Below are 12,368 nucleotides of genomic sequence, written 5' to 3'. Positions count from 1 at the left end.
CTATCATTTCAGATTTTATATATATATATATTTTTTCTTAGTATATCTTTGAGATACATAATGAATACACTCATTGTGGAGAATTGATCTGTGTACATGTGACATCCTAGTTCTCATTTCCTCTCCTTACCCTCTCCTTCTATCTAGATGCCCTTCACATCATCTAAAGGGCTGCCTCCTTGGTTCCTGTTGTCTGTTGTCTTTTCTTTTGCTTTTTGAATTACTTATACTTTGGGTTTCTCTTTTTTAAAAAAATGCAATATTTAACCTTCTGCATTTCACTTAGCATTATGGTTTCAAGATTTTTGGAGTAGAGATGCTCAACTGGTCAAGTCTATGTAGTATTCCAAAAGCTTAAAGAATTCCAAAATCTGAGCCAGGCAGGGGGCATGTTCCTATATTTTCAGCTGCTCAAAAGATTAAGGCAGAAATTTCCCTTCAGCCCAGGAGTTTGACACCAGCCTGGGCAATAAAAGATGTTGTTTCAGCAAACAAAAACAAGCTGGGTCTGGTATGGTAGCACACCTGTACTTTCAGCACTGAAGGAAACTAAGGCAGGAAAATTACAAGTTCAAGATCTTGCTGAGTAACTTTGAAAGACTCTGTCTTAACATTTTAAAAACAAAGAATAAAAAGGGCTAGAGATATAACTTTGTGGTAGAGTACAGTACCCCTGGCTTCAAAAGTAATACACACACCAAATAAAATCTGAAATACTTCCGGTCCCAGGTATTTTGGATAGGAGATACCCAACTGTACAGACATTCCTGATTTAATAACCTATTTATTTAGTAACTTTGTATTTACAACAAGGTTCAGACATCAGACCTGCCACTCGGACATACCATCTGGTTTTTTGTGGTAATTTCTGTCCATCTTCATTATAAAACCTCAATATCTTTTTGTTGTACAGTACACCTTGTTTATGCACAACTGCAACTTGTGCTTATTGTATAGTACAATACTTATGTGCTGCAAGTAAGAGTTATGCAAATAATCCAGGTCTGGTGACACACTTCTATAGGCTACACAGTGAGAACCTGTCTCAAAAATAAAAAAATAAAACAATTCAAAGCCTTACCCTTGAAGAAATGAGGAAGGTTCCATTTTGTTCTTGGGATCCCTGAGCTATTTCTTGAGTGCTGGGATCACAGAGGCACACCACCACCTCTGGCTAAGGCTCTGGATTATAATGACATCACTTTTGCCACCCTGTGGTAGTTAACGACTGAATACAGAATCAAGAGGAGGGAAAGTAAACTCCACTTAATGGTAAAAGTGAAAAATATTTGCAGCTTTCTGTAATTCAGTGAACAGTCTGCCCTTTGACCCCAAGGTATTTATATTCCTCCTATAAGCAAAATGTATTCATTTTCTCTCAAGATATATGCCAGTCCTATTAAATCAGGAGTTGTCAGCGTTTTCCAATAAAGGGCCAGGTAGTGAATTCTGTTTGGCTTTATAAATAGGCAAGGTCTGAGACACTTACCTCTGCCATTGTAGTAGAAAAGCAAATATGTGGCTGGCTTCTACTACTAATCTACAGATGTGGCAGCAGATTAGATTTGACACCTGGGTGGTGGATTGTTTATCTCTACATTAGGGCTAGAGTCTCAAAGTCCAAGATCTTGATATCTCAGTCAGGTGTAAGTATGACTGAAAGAAGTGGCTCCTCTTGAATCTGAAGCCTGAAATAAGGAGAAGACATATCTGCTTCCAAATAGTGGGACAGGAGAACTATTCAAAATGGAGAGAAAAGCAGGAGGCCTCTCCAACAGCTGGTCGATTGCAATTCAGAATTCCAGTGCGAATATGTTCTGAAATCTTTTATGAGGACCCAGTCTTATTCCTCGAGAGTGGCACTCAGTGACTATCAGCTCTGCCCTTGATGCTCCCTGTCTCAGAATCATTCTTTACCATAAAAAAGATGTCTGTTTACATGACTACAGTATTTTTCGTCATCTTCTTACCTATCCATAGTAAGTTGGAAGCCAAAGGTCTCTTCTTTTTTGAACAATTTTTATCTTTTAACTTAAACTAGTATAATTCCTTTTTAAAACTTCAGTCTTCTCAACTCTTATTTTGACAGAAACCATTTCATGTTACTTTAAAAATAATGGTCTCAGCTGAACATAACAATACTTAATGGAAAATACATGTTCCATGTTATGTCTGAGATGTTTGATATTCAGATAGTGAGGTTAAACTCAACTGCCTATGTTATAGGGTAATAATATTAAGCTTCTCTTCTGGAGGGTTAACAACTTAAGTTTGCAGACTAAAAATTTAGAGAAAAAGAAGGGCTACAAGGATAGTCAACATTTTGGCCCTAGCCATTCAAGGTTAGTGAGGACTCAGGACATAAGAGAACCTGTACTGTAACATCCTGTAACTCAGTGGTGTCCCAAATTTTCTGATCAAGGAGTTTATGGAACCACAGAGGAAAGTGATCAATGATGTATAATGCACCTAAGGAGAGTCACCTAGAGAGAAAACATTCTCTCAGGCTTTCACAGAGAGCAAATTGGTCAAGCAGTGACCATGACTCATCCACCTGGCTGGCACTGACAAAGGATCTACAAACTGCAGTACAGGGTTTCAGGGTAAATCCTGAGGGGATTTGACTGACCTTGTCAGTTATGTTTCTTGTTATATATGTCTTGTTTTATCTTGGTCTTAAACATCCAGCAGAAAAGTATAAAAACGAGGTATAAAAAGTAAAGCCATATTAATATGCTAAGCTGTAAAAGGCTCAAGTCAACAACTTCTGACATTGTCAGTCCTATGAATAACCCACTACTATTATAGACTACTAGACTGTATTGTATTATTTTGCTGAATTCACTCACCTACAATATTTAAATGGCAATAGAATATCCATCTCTAACAAAACTAAACAAAAAAGGAGGATATAAATGAAGGACCATTTTGTATCTGTATACACAAAATAGCATAGATATACAGCTACTTTCTCTTAATTCAGTGAGAAAAAAGATTTGTACTAATAGTGTTTGGACAGGATATCATGTCTGCATCTTGTACTATGAATAACTACTATGAAGACAACAATACGCAATGTATTAATTATTGTAATTGTCCTACTATCCTGTTTTGAAACTGTCTCAATGCTATTTGTTTCTCAATGAAACTAATTAAAAAAAAGAAATGTCTCTATTCCAGTTAGGAGTACACAGCAACTAGTGAACCTTGGTTGCTGTGTAATGAAAGTAAAAGTAAAATGATATATAAATTCAATATATGTGTGTATTATATATATAAATATATAATAAATAAATATATATAATATAAACTAAAAAAAAATAGTCTTTTTTCAACTTTGGACTAAATGGAAATGCTACTAAGGAAAAATGCCCACTTCAGATGGATCTTCAGCTACAGATTTTTGTTTTGTCTTTTTAGGCGAGGTCTCTCTATGCACTTCACAATGGCCTTGAACTAACTGTGTAGCCCAGGTTGGCCTCTAACTCCCAGCATCTTCTTGCCAGCCCAGCCAGTTTTGATGTGTTCTTGTCTTAACTGCTATTCTGATTTAATCATTATATGAGGCCATTTATCATGTTGAACATCCTTTCTGCAGATTCTGAGAATGAAAAATACTGTAATTTTCAAATCCAGCAAGATCTAGCTCTCTCATTCAAATGATGGTTTAAGGGGGCCAGGGAGATGGCTCAGTGGAATAAGCGCTTTCCTGGCAAGGGCCTGAGTTCAATCCCTGGTTCCACCCAAAAACAAAACAAAACAAATTATGGTTTAAAAAATAACTATGTGCTTAAATGTTTAATGAAATGAAAAAAATAGTTCATTTTTAACCCATCTTACACCTTCCATATGTTCTTTTAGGCAACCAAAAGAAACCAGTTGGGAGTCAAGGGTGGTGTTTCACACCCGTAACCCCAGCACTTGGGAGGCTGAGGTGGAGGATTGCTACAAATTCAAGGCCAGCCTGGGCTACATAGTGAGTTTAAGGCCAGCCTGAACTACATAGCAAGATCCTGTCTCAAAAAAAAAAAAAAAAAGTGTTCTTCCCTGTACCATCACAAATCCTCTGTAACTGCTCTTGGATATTTTGCCATAATTATAAAAGGGTAGTTGAACAGCAACACCATTCTGCACTATGGCACAGGTTATAAACTTAAGTAGAGTTTATCAGCAGCAACAAATATTTCAGCTTTAAAATATAAAAGTAGGGTACAAGTTGCATGTTTAGTTCTGGAAAAATTGTACAACATGTTGATAATGATAGCTGTGGTTGCTACAAATTGCCTCGTTTACCTTTAAATACTGTTAATATGTTATGCATGCAAGTGGAAGGGGTGGAATTGTGCATTCAAGTGAGGACTTTAACTTTAGTATTTGGCAGAGTTGCCTTCTGTCTACCAGTTCAAAAGCTCAATGTGTTTTCATATAGAAAATATATATATATACACTAAAAATTTTCAGTCTGTTAAACACCTTTACTCTGATTCAGTCTCTTCAGATATTCTTGTGCAGCAGTGACTCTTGTGTGTAAATGCTGTGTACTGAGAATACACACACAAAAAAAAAAAAAACTGTGTACAGAATAATGCCTCATACCAATCAGATGTCCATTTGTAAATATGTTTAAGAACCTTTTACTTCTTAGTGTTAGAAACTCAGAACTGATTAAAGTCTCATTCTTGTCCAAAAAAAGGATGCCCTTTCCATCTTTCGTGGACTAAAACATGAGCTGTTTTGTTCCTGTCTCTAGTAGCAACCCTGTCACCCTTGTCAGGCCATCACTGCTGTGCTCTGTAAAGTCTCTGCTGCTAACCTGCTTGCCTCTTGCTGGTAGATAAGTGGCAGGGAGTGATTTTCAGCTTTTTTTTCTTTTAATTTTTCTTTTCTTTTTTTTTCAACTATTTTTGTTCACTTCAATGTGATTTTGTTGTTTCTTTCAATTTAAATTTTTGTCCTTCATTTGTTAAGTTCTACACAACTGTTTCAATGGTAATTGTACCACAAAGATGCATCCCACAGCTTTTAGTAACTCTTACAGATATTTGAGTTGTTATTAGCTTATTTATAGTACTTTCTTCACTCAGGAAATACATCACAATAAATATGAAACCTATGCTATAAGCTTATTCATATTACTTTTTTTACTCAGGAGATACATCACAATACATATGAAACCTATGCTTTAGTAGATATGAATATTCATTATAAATATCTATAATTACTATAATAAAATGATTTTGAAGGGGGAGAGGCAGTAAAAAGAATTAAGATGTGTTATGTAGGCATGCCAGCTTCCCACAGTGACTGTAATTATGTACTGCAAACATGTACTAGTAAAAAATAAATTTTGAAAATAGCTAGGTTATGGTAGAAAATCTTATGATTCTAGTGTACAGTGCCAGGCATCTGATGTTTGAGATGTCTTAATAAAGTTACATTTTAAAAACTTAAATTTTAAAATAAAAAATGATTTTTAGAAAATCTTATATATGGAAAGATCTGTGTAGAAATGTTTCATTTGTTCTTAAGAACTTGAGTGTAGTGGGGCTGGGGAGATGGCTCAGTGGAATAATCGCTTGCCTGGCAAGCACAGGGGCCTGAGTTCAATCCCCAGTTCCACCAAAAAAAAAACAAAACAAAAAAAAAACTTGAGTTTATTTCATAGTTGGAAAAATGTATTTGTATTAATGAATTTGTTGCTTTCTAGGAATCTGAATATGTTTCTGCTCATCTTCATGAATGGATAGATCTGATTTTTGGCTATAAACAGAGGGGGCCAGCTGCAGTGGAGGCACTCAATGTTTTCTATTACTGTAGTTATGAAGGTAAAACAAAAGAACTTTTTCTTTTGCATTATTTGAAAGTACCATCCAGGATATGATTACACATATTTTGAGCCTATTTAATATGTGGAAAACCACATTAACAAAACCTCTTTTTTATTATCATTGTTTTTAAGTGTTACTGGGGAATTGATCCCAGGGGATTTGCAATGAAATGTGTCACTTTTTTGTTGAGGTATGGTCTCTCACTAACTTGTCTGGGTTTTCCTTGAATTCAAGATCCTCCTGCTTCATTCTCCCAAGTGCTACAGTGTACACCACCACACCTAGCTAACAAAATAGTTCTATTTGAAAAATTAAGAAGCTGCTGCTTTTTTTGGTAATAGGGAACTGTGTATATGCAAATCTAATTATAAATGCCAATTATTGGTGTCACAATTTTTGATCTGTCATATGCACCTTCTTTATTCAGATTCTACATTAACTATTCTTGTTAAATTATTAGCACACTTTGAAAGAAGTACTCTAGAATCATGAATAATAAATTCCTCAGATTTTATTACTTGGTTCTTAGAATCAAATTTCTTATCACTTTTTTTTTTTAGTCTTTCATAAATCTTTATTTTTTTTCAAAGTTTTATTGATAAACAGATAGCAATGAGACAGTTTCAAATCAAATCGGAAGTACAGTTTCAACAAATAATACACTGCATATATTCTTCTTAGTGGTTAATTGCTGTACAAGATGCGGACTTGTGATCCTATTTACAAACACCATTAGAACAAATCATTCTATTCATTAAGAGGATGCAACTATATATCTATCCCAACCACTTTGAATACACAGATACAAAATGGACATTCATAGGTATACCCCATTTTTTCTAAGTTCCGTTATTGAATATTATAGGCGTGTAATCTTATCACTTTACAAAGCTGAAAAGTAGTTCTTTCTCTCTCTCTCTCTCTCTCTCTCTCTCTCTCTCTCTCTCTCCCTCCCTCCCTCCCTCCCTCCCTCCTTTTATCCCTCCCCCTCCCTCCCTTCCTGTTTCTCTCTCTTTCTCTCATGGTGCTAAGGATTGTACATGTAAAGCAGGCACTCTGCCATTGTGTGATACCCCAGATCTCTTTTAAATCTTAATTAGAGCTAGTAATTTCAAATTTTGTGAATAGTGTGAAGTTAATACTTGAACTTGAGCAGACCCCCTGTGACGTTTGGTAAAGACACATTCCCTGTGCTGTATCCATTGAGGTAACAGATGTGTTAAATAAAGTAGTATTAGATGGTTATTGGGAGCTTGGACTTTCCCAGTTTGGCCAGCTACTAGCCATGTGATGATCCATATTAAGTGTGACTGTGTATAATCAATAAACAAGAATATCACCTTCCCCAGACTTTAAGATACAACTTACAGCTATGTTTTTGTGTATTACTTTTGTTTAAACTTTTCATGAAGAAACCTAAAATTATGTGTAGTATGAATACAATTTATATTTTTCCAATAAACTTTCAAAGAATACTAATTAATTAAATAATGGATAGCATTTATCATTATGTTAATAGTGGATAATTTACTGGTTTTTAGAAAATTTTCTCTTCATAATGTTATGAGCTCAAAAACGTTTTGTTAAAAATAAACTTATCAGGGGCCAGGGAGATGGCTCAGTGGAATAAGTGCTTCCCTGGCAAGCGCAAAGGCCTGAGTTCAATCCCTGGTTCCACCAAAAAAAAAAAAGCAGAAGAAAAAAAAAAATAAACTTATCAAAAAAAATAAAATAAAAAATAAAACCTCTTTGGGCCAGGGAGATGGCTCAGTAGAATAAGCGCTTGCATGGCAAGCACAAGAGCCTGAGTTCAATCCCAGTTCTGCCAAAATACATAAACAAACAAACTTATCAGTGCTAGGTCTAATATTAATGATGTAGCTTGCTGATTTGCTGTTACTCTTTAGTGAGTGGATTATTTCTGCTTTCAGGAGCTGTGGATCTGGATGCTTTAACAGATGAAAAGGAACGAAAAGCCTTAGAAGGGATGATTAATAATTTTGGACAAACACCTTGTCAACTGTTAAAGGTACACCATATAAATTATTGACAACTTAAATCTAAATTTTTTTTTTTTTTTTTTAGGGAAGGGTCTACAGGGTGTTCAGGGTTCACTACTGGATTGGACTCATAGTGATCCTCCTATTTACAGCTTCCCAAGAGCTGGGATTACAGGCTCTCACCACCATGCCCAGTCTCAATTGTCCTCTCAGCTCGACCTGAGGGCCGGGCCAGCATGGCAAGCCCAGGGAGCGAACCCCCAGCCCCTGCACCTGCTTGCAGGTGATTTAATCCGCTGAGCTATTTGGCCAGCCTTTATTTATTTGTTTGTTTGTTTGTTTTGGCGGGGATGATAAGGTCACTAGGGATCAAACTCAGGACCTTGTGCTTTCCAGGCACACACTTACACCACTGAACTATCTCCCTGCCCCTTAATTCTAAGATTGAATTGTTAATACTACCATTATTTTAAGGACTTTAATGATTTTAGAGCATTATTTCAAAATTACTATACAGAATTTGGAAAATAATTATACTGTCACTTAAAAAGTAAACATCTTGGGCTGGGGAGATGGCTCAGTGGAATAAGTGCTTCCCTGGCAAGCGCAAGGGCCTGAGTTCAATCCCCGGTTCTGCCAAAAAAAAAAAAAAAAAAAGTAAATATCTTTAGCTGGGCATAATGTACTTACCTGCAATCCTATCACTTTGAAGAGTAAGGCAAGAGAATTGCTGCAAATTTTGAGCCCAGACTGAACTACACAGTGAGACATTCTCCCAAAAAAAGGGAAATAGCTTTAATTGATTATTCCCCTTTTCTCTTTTTTTCCTCAGTTCTAGGAATTGAACCCAGGGTTTCATGCACACAAAGAAAGCACTCTACCACTGAGCTATGGCCCCTAGCCTCACAGAAAGGTTTACACTTCGTTTAAAAAAACCCAGTCACTCTATTTGTTTGTGAGATAGAGAAACTGAGTATGAAATACTATGTGCTATTAAAACTATCTTTATATTAGGACTCCCTCCATATGGAAAAATTCTACTTGCTAAAATCAGCCCCAGGGGGTGGTGAGATGGCTCAGTGGTCTAAAGCACCTACTTAGAACAAGCTTAGCAAAGCACACGGACCACGGTTCAATCCCCCAGCACCACATGCCAGCCAGCCCCGCCCCCTGGTGGGCTGAGCTGGCCACACACACACACACACAAATAAATAAATAAATAATTTTTAAAAATAAAAATAAAATAAAATCAGCCCCAAAGAGGTGATGACTGTCTTGAATTGAAAGTCTTAAGAATCAAGTTATAATAAATTCAAATTATTAAATATTCCAAACATGGTGATACATGCACATAATTCCAGTTTCTGGAGAGGGTGAGGCAGAAGAATCTCACATTTGATGCCAAGCTGAAAGTTTAGCAAGATACTATGTCAACATAAAAAGGACTGGGAAGTCCGGCCAAATAGCTCAACGAATTAAAGTCCCTGCTTAGGCAGACACAGGGGCCGGGAGTTCAATCCCCAGGCCTGCAGTGTGGGCCCCACTCCCAGGGCGCACTGAGACTGCAATTGAGACTGTAATCCCAGCACTTGGAAGGCTGTAAACAGGAGGATCACTACAAGTCCAATCTACACAGTGAGACCCTGTAGACCCTGCAGACCCCATAGACCTTGTCCTAAAATACAAAAAAAAAAACCAAACAAACAAAAAAAAAAAAACTAGGAAGCTAGCTCAGCAAGAAAGCACTTCTAGCATTCATGAGGCCCCATGTTCAATCCCCAGTCCTTCAAAATTAAACTAAAATAAAATGAGTAATACTTAATAAGGACTAAATGTTTAAGTAGTTGAAACTGTCATATCTTTTTCCTGTAATCTAATGTTTTGTAAAGCTGAAAGAATCTTTCATTTAGATAGCATTCTATTCTGTATTCTGCTTTTGGAATATTTGTTGTATTTGCTTATTAATATGACTGATTCTGTGTCTGATAGCAAAGTTAAGGAAAAATAATTACTTATTTGAAAAGTATGCAACAATATCTGATTTATACTTACATATTTATTTTTCAGTCTTATCCAAGAATTAAAGATTTGCTCTAATTATAAATTTTAAGCAATGCATTTAATTTTACCAAACATTTATTAATGCCATGTTTAAGATACTGTTCTAGATGTCAAGAAATATCCAAAAATGAGCAAGACTTATATTTGGCTTTAAGATATTGATGGCCTGGATGGGGAAGACCATGAGTAGCTGCATATAATCCTCATTTGAGAACTGAATAAAATTCTAAAGTAATTTTCCAAGGAAAATAATAAAAGAATAATTATTATAAATTAGAAATTTGCTAGAGATATATCAGTTAAGAAAAACTTCCAGAAGAAGAAAAGAGAAAAAAAGGGGGAAAAAAAGTAGGGGTGCTGGCCATATAGCTCAGCAGATTAAGCACCTGGGAACAGGCACGGGGGTGGGGTGGAGGGTCCATCCCCAGGTCTGCTGTGCTGGCCCTGCACCCAGGGTATGCTGAAAGGGCAATTCAGACTGGGCATGGTGTGGTGTGCCTGTAATCCCAGCACTTTAGAGGCTGTAACCAGGTAGATCACTACGAGTCTGATCTAGTAGTGATACCCTGAACACCCTGTAGACCCTTTCCCAAAATACAGAAAAAAAAAAAAAAAGAAAGAAAGAAAAAGAAAAACTTCTAAGTCGCAGACCTGCAGTTTCATAGAAATGAAGAGAATATAAACTGTGGATGAGTGAGCTGACCCAAGGCTGGAGCTGTGTATAAGGCATGGGATGCAGTCTCTTGTAGTCGGAACCAGAATGTGTGAAGATTCAACAAGAAGTGCTTTAATACAATGAAGAAATTTCTCCTTATCTTTATTTCCAAGGAACCACACCCTCCTAGATTAACAGCAGAGGAAGCAGTACAGAAGCAGACCAAAACAGACTTTTCAACCCTAAACCTGTTTCAACACCTTCCTGAACTCAAGTCTTTTTTTATAGAGGTAATATCCAGTTGCATAATATCAAAGGGTTTTCTCTGAATTCTGCGCACCTTAAGGTTCATATTCTTTAATAGAAGTGTTATGTAATTTAATTCAAAGTAGTATATCATTATACTCTGTTCCTGAATTTTTTTTTAAACATTTTATTGGCCGCCAGAGAGATAGCTCAGTATCATAAGTACCTGCCTGGCAAGCACAAGATCCTGATTTTGATTCCCAGTACAAAAAAAAAAAAAAAAATTAAAGGTGTTTGTTTGTTGCTGGGTAGTAGCAACAAACTGTTTCTCTCTTAGCTTGCTTTCTTCTACTTCACATTTTCCTAACGAACAAATAATTTGATCTAAAATGCTTTTGGTGACATTTGAAATTATATATAGAGAGAACTGATGCTTTAATAATTCTTAATTCTGATGTCTGCTTATATATAAAATATAGGTCAAGTGCTGGGGATCTAACTGATTGGTAGATTATTTTTAAACCTACTTGTGTGAGGTCCTAGATTGAATCCTCAGGACTGCAATAAAAAGAAAAAGAAAAGGAGAAAAAAAAAAAGCATACATGGCCCAGTAATTCACAGTGTTTCAGAAAGACTAGTCAAGTAAAATAGTAGTCAATGCTATAATAGTACCTTCAGCCAGGTGTGGTAGTGCACACCTGTAATCCCAGTACTTCTAAGGAGTTTGAGGTTAATTTGGGCTACCTAATGAGATCAGCGCTAGCCTGAGCTGCATAGTAAGACCTTGTCTCAACATAACCTAAAAAAGTATCATAAAATTTAAATTTAAAAGTTCAAATATTTATATATATTGAAATACTTCAAATAATTCAGAATGTGCTTACAAAATGGATTTATACCTATAAATTTGACCATGACATGTAAAATAATATTTTGGCAAAAAGAAAATGAAGGTAGAGAAGTTATAAAGTTGAAAAGAATAGTTTATAAATGTGCACAGAGTAAACACTCTCTCGCCAATACCACAGAGGCTGGCAAAGTTTCTCAAAGGATCAGAATTTTATAGGCCATGAGGTAAAATTAAGGGTACTGTGTAGGGACATATGTAAACCTTGTGGCAAACCTATGGCATGTGTGCTGCAGTGGGCTGTTTGTATCATTGAAAACTCTTAAGAGGTTTTCCATCACCAAATATAACCACTAAAATGAACATCCTAAAAATACAGATATTAGCGAGGTGTGTTGATACATACCTGTAATACCAGCACTCAGGAGGCTGAGACAGCAAGATGACAATGAGCTTGAGGCTAGCCCATGATACACAGTGAGTTCAAGGCTAGCCTGAGCTACATTGCAAGACCCTGTCTTGAAAAATAAGCAAACAAGTAAATAAAAATCATTCTCAGCTTACCACTGACATACAGAAGGAAAGTGTTACAGAAGTTTTTGATAATTTGAGTGCAGAAAAGTTTTATGATATTTATAATACAGCTTAGGCCCAGAGAGATAGCTCAGTAGAATAAGCACTTGCCTGGCAAGCACAGAGTCCTGAGTTCAATCCCTGGTACTGCAAAAAAA

General features: G+C 36.2%; 1 protein-coding gene across 1 annotated transcript in view; it reads left to right on the top strand.

Moving 5' to 3' along the window:
• Positions 1-12,368, top strand: part of Nbeal1 (neurobeachin like 1) — a 194,157-nt gene that overhangs the window by 159,666 nt on the left and 22,123 nt on the right. The window contains exons 43-45 of the mRNA XM_023710161.1: positions 5,708-5,825; positions 7,760-7,857; positions 10,718-10,834. Coding sequence (XP_023565929.1) covers positions 5,708-5,825; positions 7,760-7,857; positions 10,718-10,834 — 333 coding nt within the window. The remainder of the gene's footprint in view (positions 1-5,707; positions 5,826-7,759; positions 7,858-10,717; positions 10,835-12,368) is intronic.

This window comes from Octodon degus, unplaced genomic scaffold (assembly GCF_000260255.1).
Source record: "Octodon degus isolate 3935 unplaced genomic scaffold, OctDeg1.0 scaffold00016, whole genome shotgun sequence".
Classification (NCBI taxonomy): Eukaryota; Metazoa; Chordata; class Mammalia; order Rodentia; family Octodontidae; genus Octodon; species Octodon degus.
Note: the sequence above shows the minus strand (reverse complement) of the source record. Positions and strands in the feature narration are given on the sequence as shown.